The sequence below is a fragment of the Mus caroli genome, chromosome 1 (genome assembly GCF_900094665.2).
Source record: "Mus caroli chromosome 1, CAROLI_EIJ_v1.1, whole genome shotgun sequence".
Taxonomy (NCBI): domain Eukaryota; kingdom Metazoa; phylum Chordata; class Mammalia; order Rodentia; family Muridae; genus Mus; species Mus caroli.
In genome coordinates this window covers 171,032,151-171,052,341 of record NC_034570.1, presented here as the reverse complement: position 1 = coordinate 171,052,341, position 20,191 = coordinate 171,032,151, and the positions used below count along the sequence as shown (strand labels likewise).

At 42.9% G+C, this 20,191-nt stretch overlaps 1 protein-coding gene and 1 pseudogene across 3 annotated transcripts in view; both read right to left on the bottom strand.

Annotated features, from left to right (window-relative positions):
• Positions 1–703: 703 nt before the first annotated feature.
• Cnih4 (cornichon family AMPA receptor auxiliary protein 4) overlaps positions 704–20,191 on the bottom strand; it is a 22,223-nt gene continuing 2,735 nt past the window's right edge. The window contains exons 1-5 of one of the 3 annotated variants that reach the window (XM_021161199.2): positions 15,994–16,769; positions 13,043–13,111; positions 10,922–11,034; positions 4,142–4,282; positions 885–1,120 (exon numbers count right to left, since the gene is read on the bottom strand). In XM_021161199.2, coding sequence (XP_021016858.1) covers positions 1,093–1,120; positions 4,142–4,282; positions 10,922–11,034; positions 13,043–13,111; positions 15,994–16,062 — 420 coding nt within the window. In that variant the 5' untranslated portion in view covers positions 16,063–16,769 and the 3' untranslated portion in view covers positions 885–1,092. Of the gene's footprint in view, positions 1,121–4,141; positions 4,283–10,921; positions 11,035–13,042; positions 13,112–15,993; positions 16,799–20,191 lie in introns of those variants that run through there. The other 2 variants (XM_021161202.2, XM_021161201.2) reach the window with 2 other exon arrangements.
• Positions 4,779–6,525, bottom strand: LOC110293321 (annotated as a pseudogene).

Below are 20,191 nucleotides of genomic sequence, written 5' to 3'. Positions count from 1 at the left end.
ACTTTGTAGACCAGGCTGGCCTCGAACTCAGAAATCCGCCTGCCTCTGCCTCCCGAGTGCTGGGATTAAAGGCGTGCGCCACCACGCCCGGCTTGCTTTGTTTTTCTAACAATGACTGACTGGTTTCCCAATTCTGAGTGATTTCTACCTAATCACCTCTCCAAATCCATTAAACTATATTATTAAAGAAATCAAGTACAAATGGAACAGTTATGATGCAAAAATAAGGTCTGGTAAGAGCTGAGGTGATTAGAGGGAGGTGGGGAGGATGATTACGGAGGTACAAGCTTTAAAATGAAAGCTCTTAATAAAATCTTGATTTTAAAATTTATTTTTCCTTTCTGTAAGCAGGAATTACATTGTATTTGGGCACATGGCTCATAAGGTTTCAAATACTGCAAATAAATATATTTTAAAATGTCATTACTACTGAAAGACCTAGCTGAAAAGCCCCCAAATCCTTAGGCCACATTAACATGACTTTCTTCATATATCCAGATTAGCTGTGTTGCTTTCGGCTCTGACTTTTCAGAAGTCCAGCTCATCTACTAAGGCGGTGATTCTCAACTTTCCTAATGCTGTGACACTTTAATACAGTTCCTCATATTGTGAACCCCCCAACCATAAAACCATTTTCGTTGTTACTTCGTAATTGTAATTTTGCTACAGTTATGAATCACAATGTAAATATCTATGTTTTCAATGGTCTTAGGTGACCCCTGTGAAAGAGTCATTTGACTCCTAAAAGGTGGTGACCCACAGGCTGAGAGCCACTGTATTAATGGCTCTTTTAGGTCTGTCCCTTCTCTCTTTGGCATGCAAAGCTGGCACACATTCCTGCTTTTACCAAACAGCCACAGAGGAGACAAAACACCTTCATTTGTTGGAGTTGAGAAATCAGAAATCTACAAAAACTCAATTTATTTTTTTTTAAATACTTTATGTGGTAAAAATACAGCAAAAATAGTTTTTTTGTTCAAAGACCAAAATATATACTGCTCTGGTCATGGTTCTAAGGGTGGTTTAGTAGTCTCTGGCTCCTCAATTGTGCAGTGTGTAGTATAGCTTGGCTTCAACCCGGCTTCTCCAGCTTCAGTCATTTATCAAAGCTAGAATCATACTGTGGAAAGAAGAAACTGGAATTACTACTGTTTCCTTAGGGTTCCCCTGGAATCCAATACATTCAGCCCTGCATGCACAGGTTCATCAAGCAACACTCGATGCAGTCCCTTAACACCTATAACAGGACTCAGACGAGTGCTCAGATGAAGGAAGGCCTCTTAACGTTTTCACTGAAACAGTACACAGATGGAGATGAGAGGGGGAGAGCAAAATTTAAAACCAATTTTTTGCTGTCGTTAAAAAATAAATAGGAGATTGAGAGATGGCTCAGCAGTTAAGAGCACTTATTGCTCTTCCAGAGGACCATGTAGGTGGCTCACAGAAGCTACTGTAACTCCAGGGGGTCAATGCCTCCGGCCTCCACGGGCACCTGCACTCACATGCATGAGCGCGCACATACACACACACACACACACACACACACACACACATACACACACATACACACACACACACACACAACTAAAAATAAATTCTTTAAAAATAAAATATGGCCGGGCGGTGGTGGCACACACCTTTGATCCCAGCACTTGGCTGGCAGAGGCAGGTGATTTCTGAGTTCGAGGCCAGCCTGGTCTACAGAGTGAGTTCCAGGACAGCCAGGGCTACACAGAGAAACCCTGTCTCGAAAAACCAAAAAACAAAAAACATAAAACAAAAAAAAACAAAACAAAACAAAAGGGCCTGGAGAGATGGCTCTGTGGTTAAGACCATCTGCTGTTCTTTCAGAGGACTCGGGTTCAATTCTCAGCACCCACAAGGTAGCTCTCAACTGTCTATAACTCCAGTTCCAGGGGATTCAACACCCTTGCACAGACATATACACAAGAACAATACCAATGCACATAAAAAATAAAAATAAATAATTTTTTTACAAATGAGACACAGCCAGGAGTGGTGACGCATGCCTTTAATCCCAGCACCTAGGAGGCAGAGGCAGGCGGATCTCTATGATTTTAAGGCCAGCCTGAAAGTGGGTTCCAGGGTACCCAGGACTACACACTGAAACCTTGTCTTGAAAAACAATGAAAATAAACGAGAAAGAGAAATATATCTTAATGCAAGGATCAACCTTGTTCTTGATCATCTGATCAAGATCAACCTTGACTAACAAATGACTACAGTGCATGGACAAAACCTCAGCCTTACTCAGTTACCAACAGAATAAACAGTCAGGCTCATTAAACACACAGTGTACAGCGCAGGTTAAAGGCTGTCGCTGGTATTTTGAAGATTTTGAGTTTACTGTTGATGATAAACTCAAGCACTTCATAGCACTTAGTTCTTTCTGCAATCCCATGAGGTAAGTTTTAGTAAGAGCCCATGTTCAGATGAAAACCCGAGGTACAGAGAGGCTAAGTAAGAAGCGCACCCCACATCTCACAGTAGGTAGTCGAGCCTAGATCCCACTGGTGAGCAACGTGGCCATCAGGCCCAAGGCATGTGCTCCATCCTTCTCTAAAACAATGGGAGCATTTCCCCAAAACTTTACTTCCATTTAAGGATTCCCTGAATGCAAGCTGAGTGAAAGGTACTGGAACAGGTGTGAGAGAAACAGAAAACCCCTGAAATAAAGACAATCTGGTGATAAAATCATTTTTAAACAAAAGCATCCACCCCAACCATTTCAACTACGGATCACATTCAGGGGGTAAGGTAACCACGATGTACCCAAAAGCAAGAAGCCAACAAAGGCAAAGGAGGATAGAAAAGGGGAAGATGCACCCCACAGGGGTACAGCAGCCCAGACTGAACAGTGCCTCCGGCTGCCCACTGGTAGCAGTAAGGACCACGCCCTAGCCCTGCCCCTGAAGTGCTATGCTCGCTCTCTGTCTCTCTTGTTTTCTTATTTTTTTTTATTTTTATTTTTTTTCTTACTTTTGAGATAGGATCTTGCTGTAACTTGGGAACCATGGATCTTACTAAGTAGTCCTGGATGGCACTAATTTGTGATTCTCCTGCCTCAGCCTCTCAAATGTTGAGATTAAAGATGTAAACCACTATGCCTGGCTAAAATAATGCTTTACAAACCACTATCTTGGGGTGGAGACATAGCTCAGTGCTTAAGAGCACTTCTTGCCCTCGAGGAGTACTGAGTTTCAGTTCCTAGCACTTGTATGGCAGCTCATAACTGTAACTCAAGTTCTAGGACATCCCCTTCTGTCTGTCTGTCTGTTTGTCTGTGTACATGTACATATTTTTCCTTCTGGCTTTTTGAAACAGAAAAGTGAAACCTCTCAGCTAGACTCTATGAGTAAAGAAGACCAATGGCAGTTTTAAGTATATCAATCACCTCAACAGCTAAGAAATAGGTGGTACAGAAAACTCTACTATTGGGCTGGAGAGATGGCTTAGTGGGTAAGAGCACCCGACTGCTCTTCCAGAGGTCCAGAGTTCAAATCCCAGCAACCACATGGTGGCTCACAACCATCCGTAACGAGATCTGGCGCCCTCTTCTGGAGTGTCTGAGGACAGCTACAGTGTACTTACATATAATAAATAAATAAATCTTTAAAAAAAAAAACAACTCTACTATAGCTTAGTGTGGTGGTTTGAATATGCTTGGCCCAGGGACTGGCATTGTTAAGGAGATGTGGCCTTGTTGGACTGGGTGTGGGCTTTAATACCCTTGTCCTAGCTTCCTGGAAGTCAGTCTTCCACGAGGAGCCTTCAGATGAAGATGCAGAACTCTCAGCTCCTCCTGCACTATGCCTGCCTGGATGCTGCCATGTCCCTGCCTTGATGATAATGAACTGAACCTCTCAACTTGTAAGCCAGCCCCAATTAAATGTTGTCTTTTATAAGACTTGCATTGGTCAGGGTGTCTGGTCACAGCAGTAAAACCCTAGCTAAGACAGATTGAACACTAATTTAATGACATAAAAAATGAACATAGCTACAATAAATTCACATAATTCCCAAAAGTGTTACAATGTTAATACAAAATTCTCCAGTACAGTAATACCTCACAAAACAAAGGCAGGTATGATATTCAGTATGAAGACTATTCTAAACTTACCTATAGAGATACATGAAGAAACAGAGCAGGTAGAAACCAAGCTTGATCATGGCTTCTTTCATGTGTGACTTTAACTGTCCCCGGTTGTGTATTTCTGTTGGATCAAATACTCCCATGTTACCACTTGGCACCATAATGAACCTGACAAAGGACACACACATTAAAAGACAATCAGATCTCAGCATGAATACTGAAAAACAGTTTCAAAATAGTAGTGAACCAAGTACTGCAGCCTCAAATTCAGACAAAATAGAGCTGCATGATGAAGTCTACCATTTGGTTTTCCTCTGGAAGCTACTGTTAACTTTTCATGTAATTTTCTCCCCACTGAAACAAATAGAGTAGTAATACCTAATAAAAACTGAGAACCTTTAACACATCTGTCTCTCTTTAGCTTTCTCATTAGATACAAGTTAAAGGAGATTCCAAAACCAAATTAATGTTATAAAGTCCTCAGAAACTTCTAAGGACCTTTTTGTGTGTTGATGTGTGTGGTATACATGTATGCATGCATGTTTATGTGTGTGTGTGTGTGTGTGTGTGTGTGTGTGTGTGTGTACAGATGGAGGGCAAAGGAAGACATCAAGTGTTTTGTTTTTTTTTTCCCTGGTACTGGTGTTTTATTTCTTTGTGTACATTAGGCCATGAATTCGTATGGAATGGGCTCCAACAGCTCAGGCTCTTTTCCGTTAGTCCTCACAAAGTGTGCTTCTCTGGGTGGTGCAGGCTGGCACTTCAGCTGCACCCAGGTGCCCTTCTCTTTGGCTTCCTTTTTCTTCTGGTCGTTCTCCTTCACCCGCTTCAGGAAGCTGTCTCTGATCTTTGAGTGCTTGATGTGCTCAGTCCGCACATTGATCCTCTTGGCCAGAATTTTGCCCTTAACCTGCTTGTTGACAAGGATGCCCACGGCATGCTGGGTGACATTGTAGACTCTTACGGTTTTGCCATGGTAGCACTTATGGGGCATTCCTTTTTGAGCAGTGCCCATTCCCTTGATGTCTACAATATCACCCTTCTTGTAGATTCGCATGTATGTGGCCAAAGGAACAACGCCATGTTTCCTAAAAGGCTAGAGAACATATACCGGGTGCCTCTCCTCTTTCCCTTTGTGTTCGTCATTTTGGCAAGTTACTGGAAGATGGCTTCGGTGGCCGAAAAGCGACAGCAAGTGTTTTCTTTCATTGCTCTTATGCATTGAAGCAGGGTTTCTTACCCAAACCAAGAACTCCCTAATTCAGTTAGCTGGCTTGCTCCAGGGATAACCTGCCTCCAACTGAGAGACTATAGAAGACCCAAGTCAGCATGTCTATCTGCGTTCATGTGGGTACTGGGATCTGAACCCCAGTTATCATGCTTGTACTTTGCCCACTAACCCGTTTCCATAGCTCCCTTTTTGAGACAGGGTCTCACTCTGTGGTTCAAACTGGCTTCTAAGTCACTAGAAGTCATCCGTCTAGCTTTGAACTTGAGGACCATCCTTCCCCAGCTTCCTGAGTGCTGAGATTCCAGCCGGTATCACCACACTTGGCTTTCAGAAATTTTGTTTCTATGAATTGAGAAAGGAAACTATCAGATAATCAATGGTTACAGCAATGGCTTCACCATCTAGACTGTACCATGTGTGTAATATACATGTCTGAACCTGTTACTGTAGGTAATTTCCTCCTGCTTGCATGTCCAGGTTTCGTGATTTCCTCACTCTTGATACACAGTTTCTCAATATCATTTCTGTGAACTGTAAAAGTCTCTTTAAGTTTCACGTGTCTTAAACTGTCCCCCAGATCCTACTGGTCTATCTGTACCTGGATAGAAGGTGCTTTTACTTGAATATCCAAATACTACCTCCAAATACTCTCAGAGAGACTTATAATTCAAAACCTATGCTATCCAAGTTCCTTGGTAGCCCTTCAGACTTTCTTCTTATGCAATTCTTCTCTCTCTCACTGAGCCCTGCCACTGGCTCTCTACTACCCTTTATAGGCTGCCAACAATAGAATCTTTTCTCCATTCTCTGAACTGCATTGGTAATATCCAGGCTCTTGTCCATTCAATACTAGCGAACACTTCTCTGTTCAACAAATACTACTTATGAAAAAAATCTCCTCAAAGAATTTATATCATCTTGCTGCTTAAAAACATAAAATGTAGGCTAGAGATATGACTCAGTGGAACAGCTTTTCCCAAGCTGAACAAAACCCTGAGCTCAGCCGGCTGTGGTGGGCACACCTTAGATCCCAAAGTAATCAAGTGATGCTATAAGTCGCACATCAAAAAGTCCATGCACTCAGCTTTGTTGCAGGATATTTGATCACAAGATGAATCCTGAGTGTGTATCTACTGGAAAAGCCTGTTTCTCGTTGTGATGTGGCTCAGCAGTTAGCACAAACTTTTAATCTCTCTGGCTGGAATACACCTTAGTATACACCTTTAATCCCAAACAATAAAGATAAAATTAATTTGTAAGATGGGCGTGGTAGCTCACGCCTTTAATCCCAGCACTTGGGAGGCAGAGGCAGGCGGATTTCTGAGTTCGAGGCCAGCCTGGTCTACAAAGTGAGTTCCAGGACAGCCAGAGCTATACAGAGAAACCCTGTCTCGAAAACCAAAAAAAAAAAAAATTAATTTGTAGAAGGAAGCACCCATGTTCAGAAGTGATAGCTAACTGAGTGGCAGACAAAATGATGAATCAGAGAAACATATGGCAGAATAGGATATGTCTAACTCTCACGAGAAGAGAGAAGAAAAAGGATCTACTTAAGAGCAGTGCAGGGAAAAAGTAGGCAGCTATTGGGACAGTTGCACAGAGACAGGTTGCAGAGAGAGAACAAGCTACAGGTGAAGACAGAGAAAGTCAGAGAGTGAAAAGGAGCCAGAAGATCAGAAAAGACTATAGTTAGTTTGAGGCCAAGCAGAGCAACTCAGGAGAAGCCGAGAAAGAAGTCAGACTGAATCAGACAGTTTAGAAAGGAGTTTGAGCCAGAACAAGAGTGGAGCCAGTCAGTAAGAGTTCAGAAAGAGCTAGAAAGGCTGAGTTTATTCAGCAGTAAATCTCAGAGGCTGAAAACATTCTAGGCCTAGATTAGATTACATGAAGGCTAGAAGCTTCCAGGACTATGCTTAGGTTAGCAGACTGAGGCAGGAAGCCTCAGAGATATTAGTTCACTGAGATGAAAGTTACATTTTAACATCTTTATATATGTCTTTCTAGAATCTGTACATGTCGCTCAAGTAGATAGGCTGAGGATGGAATCAGCTGGTAAAGTGCTTGCCTAGCATGCACAAAGCACTGGGTTTGGCCCGTGTTACATGAAGTAAGCATGCAGGTGTATGTCTGTTCTCTCAGGACTTAGAAAGTAGAGGTCAGAGACTCAAGAACATCCCGTATCTACTGTTTTTTCTTTTCTTTCTTTTTTTTTTTTTAAAGATTTATTTATATGAGTACAATGTCACTGTCTTCAGACACACCAGAAGGCATCAGTTCTCATACAGATGGTTGTGAGCCACCATGTGGTTGCTGGGATTTGAACTCAGAACCTCCAGAAGAGCATTCAGTGCTCTTAACCACTGAGCCATCTCTCCAGCCCCCTCCCTTATCTACTGTGCTAGATGGTTTTTATATCAATTGATTGTCTTGGTTAGGATTACTATTGCTATGATCAAACACTATAACCAAAAGCAACTTGGGCAGGAAAGAGCATGCTTGATGTACACTTCCAGTATCATAGTTCATCAAAAAAGGAAGTCTGGGAAGGAACTCAAGCAGGGCAGGACCCCTGCTCCTCATGGCTGCTCAGCCTGCTTACTTATAGAACCCTAGACCACCAGCCCAGGAGTGTATTTACCCCAAATGGGCTGGGTCCTCCTCCCCATCAATCACTAATTAAGAAAATGGTCTTAGAGGCTTGCCTGTCTACAGCCTGATCTTTGGAGGTATTTTCTCAACTGAGGTTTCATCCTCTTAGATGACTTTAGTTTATGTCAAATCGTCAAAGACTAGATGGTACACTGATACAAGATGGAGCTACTTTGGAAGGAACCTCAGTTAAGAAATGAGCTCACCTGCCTGGCCCGAGGGTGAGCCTGTGGTGCACTGTCTTGACTGATGATTGATGTGAGATGGTGGTCCAGGGAGAGCAAGCCAGTAAACATCACTCCTCCATGGCCTGTCATCAGTTCCTGCCTCGGCTGGGGAAGCTGCACAGTCCTTCTACCTCTTTTCTATATAGCACAGCACACACCACGGGTACAATATGTGTCTGTTTTCCTTTTTGAACTTAGTTATTGCTCTCTCATGACATCCAACACCATAATCTGAGCCTCATCCTGGGAACAAAGGTTCATTACAGTCTGGTCAGGACCAGTCCTAGGAAGACCTTGGTTTGTTTTTTTGAGACATGATCTTGTTGTGTACCTCAGGTTGGCCCCAAGCAGGAGGGGATGGAAGAGAGGACACATGCTTCTTTCATGAGAAAACATTAGGAGGTCAGAGAAGCAAGCACGAGGTCAAAGAACAGCTTGCATAAATCAGTTTTGTCCTCCCATGTGGAGCACAGAGATCAAAGCCAGGCTGTCAAGCTTGGCAGCCAGCACCTCCCAGACAGATCATCACACTACCACTCCTTACCCTTCACGCTTTGCTTTGTTTGAGATGTGTCCCTCCAGCTGTACTAGAACTCTCGATGTAGACCAGGCTGGCCTCAAACACACAAAGGTCTGCCTGCCCGTCTCCCAAATGTGGGATTAAAGGTGTGTGCCATCACATGGCTCATTTTTATTCTAACAGTATTTTATAACATCATACTTGACAATCAGCCAATGAGTGGGTTTGCCCTTATAAAAGTCTAAATATAAACAAAATAAAAGCTGAGAGAGAGAGAGAGAGAGAGAAGGCAATCACATAGAAAATAATTCTAGGGCAGGAGAAAAGGAGAAATAGCTCAGTGGTTAAGAGGGCTGGCTAGGGCTGGCAAGATGGCTCAGCAGGTAAGAGAGCAGAGTTGACCAGAGCCAGCAGCGGTCCTAAATACAATTCCCAACAACCACATGAAGGCTCACAACCATCTGTACAGCTACAGTGTACTCACATACATAAAAATAAATAAATAAATCTTTAAGAAAAAAATAAAAGAGCATTGGATCATTGCCTGCACTTACATAAAACCCAGGTTTGGTTCCCAATACCACATGGTGGCTCAAAACAATCTATAATTCCAGTTCCAGGGGATCCAATACTTTCTTCTGGCCTCCATGAGCATCCACACACTACATATATATGCGTGCATGCACACACACACACACACAAGCAAATAAATAAATATTAGTTTACAATTCTTCACTAAATAACAAAATATAACAGCTTGTCTATGGGTGATTTCCCTGGGCTATTTCTAAAACAAATTTCCTTGGGGGTGGGAGGGGGTGATGGTAATTATGATGATGATGATATTTGGGTTTTTTTGTGTAGCCCTGGATATCCTGGAACTTGCTCTGTAGATTAGGCTACCCTTGAACTCAGAGCTCAGTCTATATAGGGCTTCTGAGTGCTGAGATTAAAGGCTCTCTCCACCATACCACCATACTTGCCCATTAATCTTGATTGTCAACACAGAAGATAAAGAAAGGTCAAATTAGTAGCACACCTCTCTGAGTGCGTCTGTGAAGTTTCCGGAAGCAATTAGATCATGACAACTGTGACCAATCAATGGGTTAATCCCTCAGTGTACTCATAATAGGAAGCCACTATTGGAAAGTGGTGAGACAGCAGGTGGGGCCTGCACAGAAGTGTGTCGCTCACTCGCCCTGGTCCCTTCTATTTTCCCTTTTCTCTGCTTTCAGCTAAGATGGAGAAGAAGCACCTCCTGGCTCAGGGCTCAGGTCCAAGCAACCATGAACTGAGAACTCTAACATAATAAGCTAAGAGATAATTAATTCTTCCTTCCTTTAAACTGTTTCTATAAGGCATTTTGGTCACAGCCATGAGAAAAGTGACTAATACACTTCATAAACTAAAAAAAAACAAACAAACATACAAACCCTATTGTTTTTGTTGCGTCTGTGTAGGAATGCAGAGCACTGAGCTTCCAAGTGCTCGATCCAACAACTATGCTCATCACTGCACAGCAAGTGCCCCTAAGCACTGACTACCCAGCTCCTCACTTCGTAAAATTTTTTTAAATCAAAACTTTAGTGTTAACCGTCACTGCAAAAACAAAGACCTCAAAACAAACAAACAAACAAACATCCCAAACATAAGCTACTTACTCTGCAGGCATTAAATGCAGTTTTGTTTGATGTACTTCCAGTATTATAGATATAAATAAAGGCCTTATTGTCTCAAACCTTTGATTATTCTTAGAAGAAAATGCCTCTCAGGGCAATGAAAACATTTCACAAGGCTTTAGGCTCCACGACTAAACATTCGATTACTCTCTCTTATGCACGGGAGTTTCCTGCTTTACCACAAGACTGAGCCATGCAATCTGCTATCTGCCTAATATACCAAAGTGAAGAATAATTTATTCTGATTTCATAAAGTATTTTGTTCCTCTTTATTTAATCACTGGGATGTTTTTGTGGGTAGAGCTTGTTAATTATTTTCTTTTATCTACGGTTTTATGGAGCCTAGGATGACTTCAAATTCACTAAATGGTCAAAGCTAGACTTAAGCTCCTGCTAACTCAACCTCCCAAATGCTGGGATTATAGGCACGGACCATCACGCCCAGCTGTTAATGGTTCCTTAAGAACTCCTGTCAGAGAACAGTGAAGAGACCGTTCTTACCTGTATATGTTCCACGTGGCGACAGGTAAGTTGAGAAGGAAGATGAACCAGTGCAGGGAGACAAGCATCAGCACAGTGACGATGGTGTGGCCGACCAACTCCGGGATTACCCACTGCAGTCCAAGAACAGAGCATTACACCGCTGACCTCCTTCCTGACTCAACATGGCACTCAAGCCGCCACATTCAGGGTTTGTGTTGGACTCAGGAACCCCCGACAGGGCTGTCACTTCTTACCCTAGGCAAATACAGCTCAACACTAAAGCAATTGCATTGTGGTTTTCTGTCACCCTAAGCTCTCCCACTAAGCAGCTCAGAACAGCTGAGGAAAGAGCAGAGTATTGGTTTCTTTCTGTCCCAGCATCGATGCCAATGCTAAAGCCTCCTGCTCGGAATTAGCACAGCACATATCCATACACACCCCTTTTCAATTAGAATGTCAATCTGAAAGGAACAGTTCCCCCCCACCCCCCCCAAAAAAAACAATTTCCCCATGTCCAGAATCCTGAGGAAGCAAATGTTATGCAGAAAGATAAAATTTTGTAGTAAGTGCCTGCAATCCCAGCACTAGGAAGTCAGGGGAATCTTGGGGAGTTCAAGGCCTGCCAGGGCTACCTAGTGAGACTCGGCCTCAAAGCAACAAAATAAGAATAGGAATTTTAAAATAGGGGGCTAGAGAAATAGTTTAGTGGTTAAGAGCACTTGTTACTCACAGAGGACTGAGTTTGTTTCCCAGTGCCCCAAGGGGTGTCCCACAACTGCCTGTCCTGGGACAAAACTGATACATCCTTTTCACCTTTTCCTAATTCATCCGTGGGAGAAACAGTGGGAGGGGTCTCGCTGGGAAGCCCAGGCTGGCTTCAGGGCAAAACTCTGACCTCAGCCTCCTAAATCCTGGGATTACTGGCACTCACTACCATGTCCAGCACTTTACCATGTAGAAAATAATACTGAAGGGCTTACAGGTGTGTCTGAAAACTCAGTAACAGACAAACAGAAGACTAAGGAAATAAAATATGTGGCAACCACCTCTCCCCTTCTGCTTCTTTTTCTTCTTGTTTGTTTTTGAGACAGGATTTCTCTGTGTAGACCAGGCTGGCCCTGACTTCACAGAGCTCTGCCTGCCTCTGCTTTCTGAGTGCTTGGATGTGCACAGCATCACTGCCTGGCTGAAATGCGACAACACAAGGACAGTAAGGAGAGGGAAGTAGAGGAAGGAGGAGGTTCAAGGGAAACAGCACTGTCTGCTCTGAGGTACACAACAAGGACACATTTTTACAAGAGTAGATCATAATGACACAAAGGCTGGAACATCAACTTACTCTGAAAACACAAAGAGAAACTAACAAGCCAGGCATGGGGCAGTGAAGGAATGCCCAACAACCAACACCTCTTTGAACCTCTTTCTTTTCTGTTTTTTTCCAGTAGACTGAAGATGTGATGTCACATGGGAACTGGTTTTCAAGTCAAAAGGGCCCTTCAACATAGGTTTGCACAGACTTTTTATCCAGAAAACTTCTGCTCATCTCATAAAATGAGTCTTCAGACACATCAGGAGAGGGCATCAGATCCCATTACAGATGGTTGTGAGCCACCATGTGGTTGCTGGAAATTGAACTCAGGACCTCTGGAAGAGCAGTCAGTGCTCTTAACTGCTGAGCCATCTCTCCAGCCCCCTCCCTGCATCTATCTTAAAATCCCCAACTTAGAGGATTTATGCCAACATAAAGTTCTTATTATAGTAAATATAAATGGCCCTAAGACAAATGAATCAAGTCCACTTCTTTCCACAGACCACACAAGGAAGGTCTTCTTTCACTCAACAAAAGGCAGACTGAACATTTCTCCCTGAGTGGGAGGTGACAGTAAGGGCACAGAAAACAAGAACAACCAGCCTTGTGCACACAAGACAGCCAGGAACTTCCTCAGTGAAGAAACAAAATTTAAAGTCAGATCTAACTTTATGGCCTAAAATACTGTAAAACACAGCAGTTCTATCCAGGACATTACAATGAATACAAACGTGTTAAAATAAAAAAAAAAATGCAAGTGTTGATTATCTATAATAAAACAATATGAAAAGAATTGGCATCAACCAAGAATGAGCAGAGAAATGTCTTACCTTGTTTAATTTTGAGCAACATGATCTGGCGTTAATGTAATCACATTCTAAATCAGACAATGTAATGATCTGGTAATCGAGATAAGGAATTATATATACACAATGTTGGTGTTCATAAGGTATGTGCATATGCACATGTATGTACCAGAGGTCGATATTGGCAATTTTCTTCTATTTCTTTCCACCTTAGTTTGTGAGACACCGCCTCTGACTAAGACTGAAACTTGCTGTTGACTAGACTGGCTGGCTAACAGGCCCTGGGATGCTTCTGTCTTCTTTTCCCCCCAGTGCTGGGGACCAGAACTAAGTCCTCACACCTGCACAGCAGGAACGTTACCTGACTGAGCCACTTGCCAAGCCTCAGGAATTACACTTTCTGATTATTTATGTTTCAGAAAGCAGTTCTAGCACTCAGGAGATGAGTGGATTAGAAGTTCAAGCCCGGGCTGGTGAGATGGCTCAGTGGGTAAGAGCACCCGACTGCTCTTCCAAAGGTCCGGAGTTCAAATCCCAGCAAACACATGGTGGCTCACAACCATCCGTAACAAGATCTGACTCCCTCTTCTATGGAATGTCTGAAGACAACTACAGTGTACTTACATATAATAAATAAATAAATCTTAAAAAAAAAAAAAAAGAAGTTCAAGCCCACCCTCAGCTACATAGGAATCTGAATTTCAAGGCTATGATGGGATACTTAAAACACTGTCTCAAAAAAAAAAAAAAAAGGTAAAATCTAGTGAAAAAGTAAAATATTCTCAACCAAATATCTCCTACTCAGCACTTTCCCCACATACTGATAATGAATCACTGCCAACACAATTAACACTAAAATTCAAATGCAGAAGACCCTCAACTCGACTGGCTTATCTCCCAATCTTTCTCATCTTCAATCTACTCTGTAGGTTCATCTTTCTAGTAAACTGTTGCATTTTGAGCATTTAAAGAAACAGAATTATATGTTTTATCATATATAACAGATTTGAAATAATATATACATTGTAGAATGATAAAACCTAGTCAATCAAGATGCTTCCCTTCTCATGGTTACTTTGTGGTAAAAACCATCTACTTTCAGTCTTAGCATTTTTCACAAGTGGGATACCTTGTTAACTATGTAATTTCCTCATTTTATCCATTCTGTGGAGGCGCTCTACCGCTGAGCCACACCCTCAGATCAACAACAACAACAACAACAAAATCTCTTGAACTTATTTCTAACAGAAATCGTGTATCCTTGACCTAAAGTCATTTTGTTTATGTCAAAAGTTTGCAGCGACTCCCTACTGCTTGCAGGATGAAAAAGCACCCCCTTTTATCTGATCTAATTCCTCCTTTCCAATCTCATCTCATGACAGCCCTAAGGAACCATGAACTCCTGATCTTTAACCATCACACAAAAATAAGCACGCCTGCCCTGCACCTTGCTCTGACCAGTGACTGCAAATATCTGTCCCCTTTCCCCTGTAGATTTCTCCACTATTCAAATTCCACACACTCCTATAGTCTACATGAAATCTACTCTGACCATTTCCCACCTACTCTCTGTAATGCTATTACTGCAACAATCCTACAACACTGTAAAATCTGAATTCTCACCAAAATGTGCCCTGACTGTGTAACCACTGTTCAACATTCCAGCTAACATGTACATATATACATGATCTGTTATACACCAAGACTGTTTTAATGATCAAATTTTCCAAGCTACAAAAATAATAAAAAATTGTTGCTGCATTTCTGCCAAACAGCTCTGGTCTCTTATATCATAAGCTAAACACTGGTCATTGGAACTTAGGTAAGAGATCTTGCCCTTTTATTCAGTTCCTCAAAGCTAATAAAACACAGGACTCTTTGCATGAGAAATCATCAAAGTAAGAGCTGCTGCTAGATAATTTCAATTGGGCAGCCACCGGGTGTTTGACACAAATTCTCAGTGTGTGTATTTAGGAAATACATATCTACAATCCTAAAGAAAATCGAAGCAGGTAAGATACAGTACTGGGCAAGGTTCATAGTTCCAAAGTTTGTTCCTTCCGATTAAAACAAACTGTCAGTTCATCATAAAAGTGGGAAATATATTCTGTGCAGAGAGCTGCACAGCGCCAAACAAAAAGTTCAATTCGATCAGAAAAGAGGACGTGATTTCATAGGAAAAGGGGCAACAGCCACAGGTCCTAGAGCACTTTACTAGTCATATTTATTACTTAAAAGTGGTCTGTGCATTACACTACTGCATTACAGCAGTGTGCTGTAACAAAGACTATCACCCCCAAGGACTGAGAGCACTGAAGTCCTATCACACAACGACTACAGTGCTAGGCCGATGAGTACCATGGACTGGTCTGGAAAACACTGTTTGAAACCTGTAACAGAAACAACTATAGGAAATACAGAATGTTAACACGGATAATGTATATATATATATATATTTTAAGTTTAGAAACTGGGGATTAAGTCACAGGTATAGTTACTGAGTTTACAGATAGTCCACTGCGGAAGGCAACCAGAAACACTTTGTGGATGCTTCTACCGTAACTCCTTTCAAAAACTCTGTAGAACTGCACGTGAAGGAAGCACACCGCCAGTTCTTGAAATGAGTCATCTCCTGGGTGTGGGGAGTCTCCAGAAGGGCAGACACCCACGAGGACAAAGGGGCAAGGGTGCTGCCGGGGACCAAAGAAGGCAGCAAAGCCTCAGGCCGGCCGGCTATGCCCGGAACGGCTTCGCTCTCTCGGGGACCCCCGGCGGCCCAGGCAGGCGGAGAAGGCATGGGGAGCCGGCTCAGGCCCGCCCGAGGCGCAGCGAGGCTCCTCCGCTCGCGACCCGGGCCCGCGCCGCCGTCCCCTCACCCCAACCAGCCAGCGTCCGCCGGGCCCACCTTCTGCCCATTGCCCCGGCGGTAGCCCTGAGTGCGAGCGGCGGCCGCGGCCCGCTTCAACCAAGGATACGAAGTAGACGGAGAGGAAGATGAGCGCGCAACAGTCGAGGAGCGAGAAGAGGAACACCACCGCCTCCATCCTCCGCCGCCGCTCCGCCCGTCAAACCAGCTCCGGGCCGCGCCGCCGGGACAGGCGGCATGCCGGGAGTTGTGGTCCAAAAACGCCACCTCCGTGACGCGATGCATGGTGGGAAATGAAGTTCACTAGTGCCCAAGGCGCATAGGAGGTGGACCTCACCCTCATTTAGTATCCACTGCAAGAAGTTATTCACCGTGTTTGAAATTTTCTGTCTTTCTTTTACATTGTATCCATCCTTCCTTGCCTATCATTGTTGGTTTCTGTGGAATGCGCTTTGTATGCGAGTGGTACGATCTTGCTCTGTAGCCCAGGCTGGCCTCTAACTTGGGTCTCTTTGCATTGGGATTATTGGCATAGGTCTCCACACATGGCTGCTTTAACGTCTGTTCTCTACCCTCCTACATTCTATAACTTTTCATCTCAAATACAAAGCCACTGAGATCTGCTCTTCAGTTCCTGACCTGTTTCTCCAGCACTTACCCAGTTGCTTGCCAATTCTTGATTACAGCAAGCTTTCTCACCTCTGAATTTGAAGAATTTTATAGAATCCGGTTATCAACCTTTTTTTAAAGAGGGAGGCAAATAATTTTTACTACACCCCTACTATAGACCAAAAGCTACTGTACACTTCAAGTGCAGAGATGAACAGAGCAAACAACTGCTCTGGTGGGTAAAAGGGCAATAAAGTAGCAACTAAATATTCAAAACAGAACTTAGGTGGGTTCTGTTGCCTTTGGAAGCCAATTCCAGCAGCCATTCACTCACTCATCCATTTATTTAACTTTCATTTTAAAGCAGTTAGTGTATGTGAGGCACTCTGTTCTAGGTCTTAAGAGACACAAATGAACAGAGAGGGAAGGCACCCACAAGCCTGCACCTTGCATAGTAAGTTTAGGGGAGATAGAATAAATTACAGAAATTAAAAGCAGTACTCTGAAGAGCAGTCAGAAACCCCTGAACAACAGCAGAGACCAGGCTGAGGGTCTCACACAGGGTTGGACGATTTACAAGGGAGCAGAGAGGCCCAAGACAGTAGGTACTTGCTGTGCTTAAAAAGGAAAAAAAAAAAAAAAAAAAAAAGGATGGGGTGGGGGTGGGCTGGGGGGATGGCTCCATGGTTTAGAACACTAACTGCTCTTGAAGAGGCCCTGGATTCCATTCCCAGAATCTGGATGGTAGCTCACAACTGTCTGTAATTCCATCTCCAGGGGATCCCTTTTTACCACCACACTGGGCTTGTCCTATGTTCCTTAGATGGTCTTCTATCCTGAGAAAATATAATAGCCCACACCATAATTAACCAAAATTATTTTGTTTGTTTAAATTTTTTAATGTATGGGTGCTCTACCTGCATGTATGTCTGCAGGCCAGAAGAGGGCATCAGATCCCAATATAGATGATTGTGAGCCACCATGTGGTTGCTTGGAATTGAACTCAGGACCTTTGAAAGAGGGGCCAGTGCTCTTAACCACTGAGCCATCTCTCCAGCACATCCTCCCCAACCACAATTATTAAATTACCATTTCCCATTATGATGAATTTTGTCTTAATTCTACCTAAAACTCAAAAGCACTGTTGCAATGTCAAATACTGGGAAATGCAACATCAGGCTTTTCCACCGGCACACAAGCTCCCCAAGATAATGACTTAATGCTTCAGGTTATTCTCTAGCTCATAACTTAATTACCCAGTTATTTTATTCTAAGTCCCGCTACATGTTTGGTTACCTCTCTTCAGTGTTATGCAACTATCTCCTTCAGCATTTGGGCATATCTCCCTTGCCTAACTATTTCCCAGAATTCCATTTCCCTTTGCCGGATGTCCCATCTTCTAATCCTGCCTCAGCTCATTGGCCATAGGCTTTTTACTGACAGGTGATGTTTCCGGACAGTACGTAAAGATTTCCTCTACAGGGAATCAAAATTTATGAGAAGGAAATGATCAGCATAAAAAGTTAGCAGGCCAGGTATTGTTACAGACATTTGATTATTGTACTTAGAAAATCTAATTGTTAGCAAAATAATAAAGTTTAGATATTGGTCTGTCACCTGCAGTTAGGTGTATCTTAAAGAGGTGCGGCTTGGGTGTGCCTCTAAAAGCTCCACAGATAAGAGTGCTAAAGAAGGGAAAGTTCCTGCCTATCCTAAGGCCAGTTGCTTGGAGAGAGGCCTTGTGGTCTTTGTACTATACCCTGAGACGAAGTCAGCTGGGTAGCCTTGCTTTGCAGGATACTTCATCACCACGTGGTGAACCCCGAGAGACTGTGAACTGTTTCTAATTGTGGTCTGGCTCTGCCTTTGATCACTGAGATTTCTGTTTGCTCTAAGCAAGTACCTGTGGTGTGGCTCTGCCCTAGCACACACCTTTAATCCAAGAGCTAAATGAAGTTAAGTCTTGGTCAAGAGGCAGAGCAAGCAAGCAGCTGAAGAGGAGTGAACTCTTAAGTAAACAGAAAGGAAGGGCTTTGAGTTGAAGGGTATTGAAGACAGCATGGAGAAGGAGAAAGAGTGCTCTTCCTTCTGGGATGTCAGTGGAGTAGGAAGGTCAGCTCGGGGCTTTTTCTGCCTCTGAGCTCGCAGGCTTCCAGCACAGCATCTGCCTCCTGAATCGTATTTGGAAAATTGGCTGCTGAGATTTTTGCTACTGTTTGCTTTTAAAGAGATTTTTTAAAAACAACACCCGACTGACTTGTCTTGGGGCCCCCCACCCGCACCCCCCACAACAGTGACACATGGGTCAGCCTGCCAAAGGCATAAGGGAGGAGTTAAAGACTTCTTTTATATGCCATTGGACCTTTGATAGAGCTCTCTTTTAGCTTGAAAGAGCCTTTTTGGAAGGAGCTCTGGTTAAGAGAGAGGAATTTTCTCTCTGCGCTTTCATGAACAACAGAGAAGCAGCTGGCAGGACACAGGAAAAACAGGATTCTAGCAAAGAGAGCTAAGGAGCCCAAGAGAAATGCAGACTGGCTTTTTAGAATGGCACAGATAGAGATTAGTAGTTTAGTTGTAGGATCAGGTTTGTAAACAGATTTTTGAAAATAGTAAAGAAAATAGGGTTACCTCTCTGAGCCAGCAGGTTTTTACCTCAGTTTTTGAATCCCATGTCTAGACTCATTAGTATAAACACTAGATTTGAAAAGTTACAAGATATGATGGCACATGCCTGTAATCCTGCCACTCGGGAGGAATAAGCAGGTGGTTCTCTACATTCAAAACCATGCTGGCACGCTGGTCTACAGAGTGGATTCTAGGCCAGGCAGGACTACATAGCTAGACACTGTCTCAAAGGAGTTTACTCATACCCCAAAAAATTAGGAAACCTAAATTTTTAAAAGAAGAAAAACAGCTGAGGCCCGGTGTGGTGACAAAGGCCTTAATCCCAGCACTCAGAGTTAGAGGTAGGTGAATCTCTGTGAGTTCTGACCATGTCTCTCTCTCTCTCTCTCTCTCTCTCTCTCTCACACACACACACACACACACACACACAAAAGAGAAACAAGAAAAAAGAAAAAGCAGATAAGGCTTAACTGAGTCAGACATGAAGTTGCTATATGATATCAAAATGTCCATTTTTCTACAACCAAAAAGGAAACAAAGAAATGGACAGCAGTCACCTCTAAGTAATCTTAACAATGCATTTAGATGAAAATGTAATTATATATATATATTCTATCTAAACATATATATTTATATATAACATAAATGTTTTTATATAATATAAAAATACAGGCAACAGGGCCAAGTAGCAAGATGTCTCAAAACAATAACAGAAAAAAAAAAGGACGAGAAGGAAAAGAAAAGAGAGAGGGCCTGGGCATCACCTCGAATGCCTTTAATCGCAGCTCAAGTCAGAGGTTCGTGGGTCTCAGTGAGTTTGAGGACAGCCTGATCTACAGAGGAGTTCCAGGACAGCCAGAGCTACATAATAGAGGGAACCTGTCTCAAAAACCAACAAGAAAATCACTTCAAGAAAGTAAAAGGAGTCTCTAGAATTAGAGAAAATATTCGTGATTTGACTATGTCATCAGAGATTAATACCACAAATATACAAGAGTTCCTAAAATGCAACACAGCAATTATATCTACCAACTGAATTAAGAAATGTCAATGGAATCCAGACGTGGTGGGGC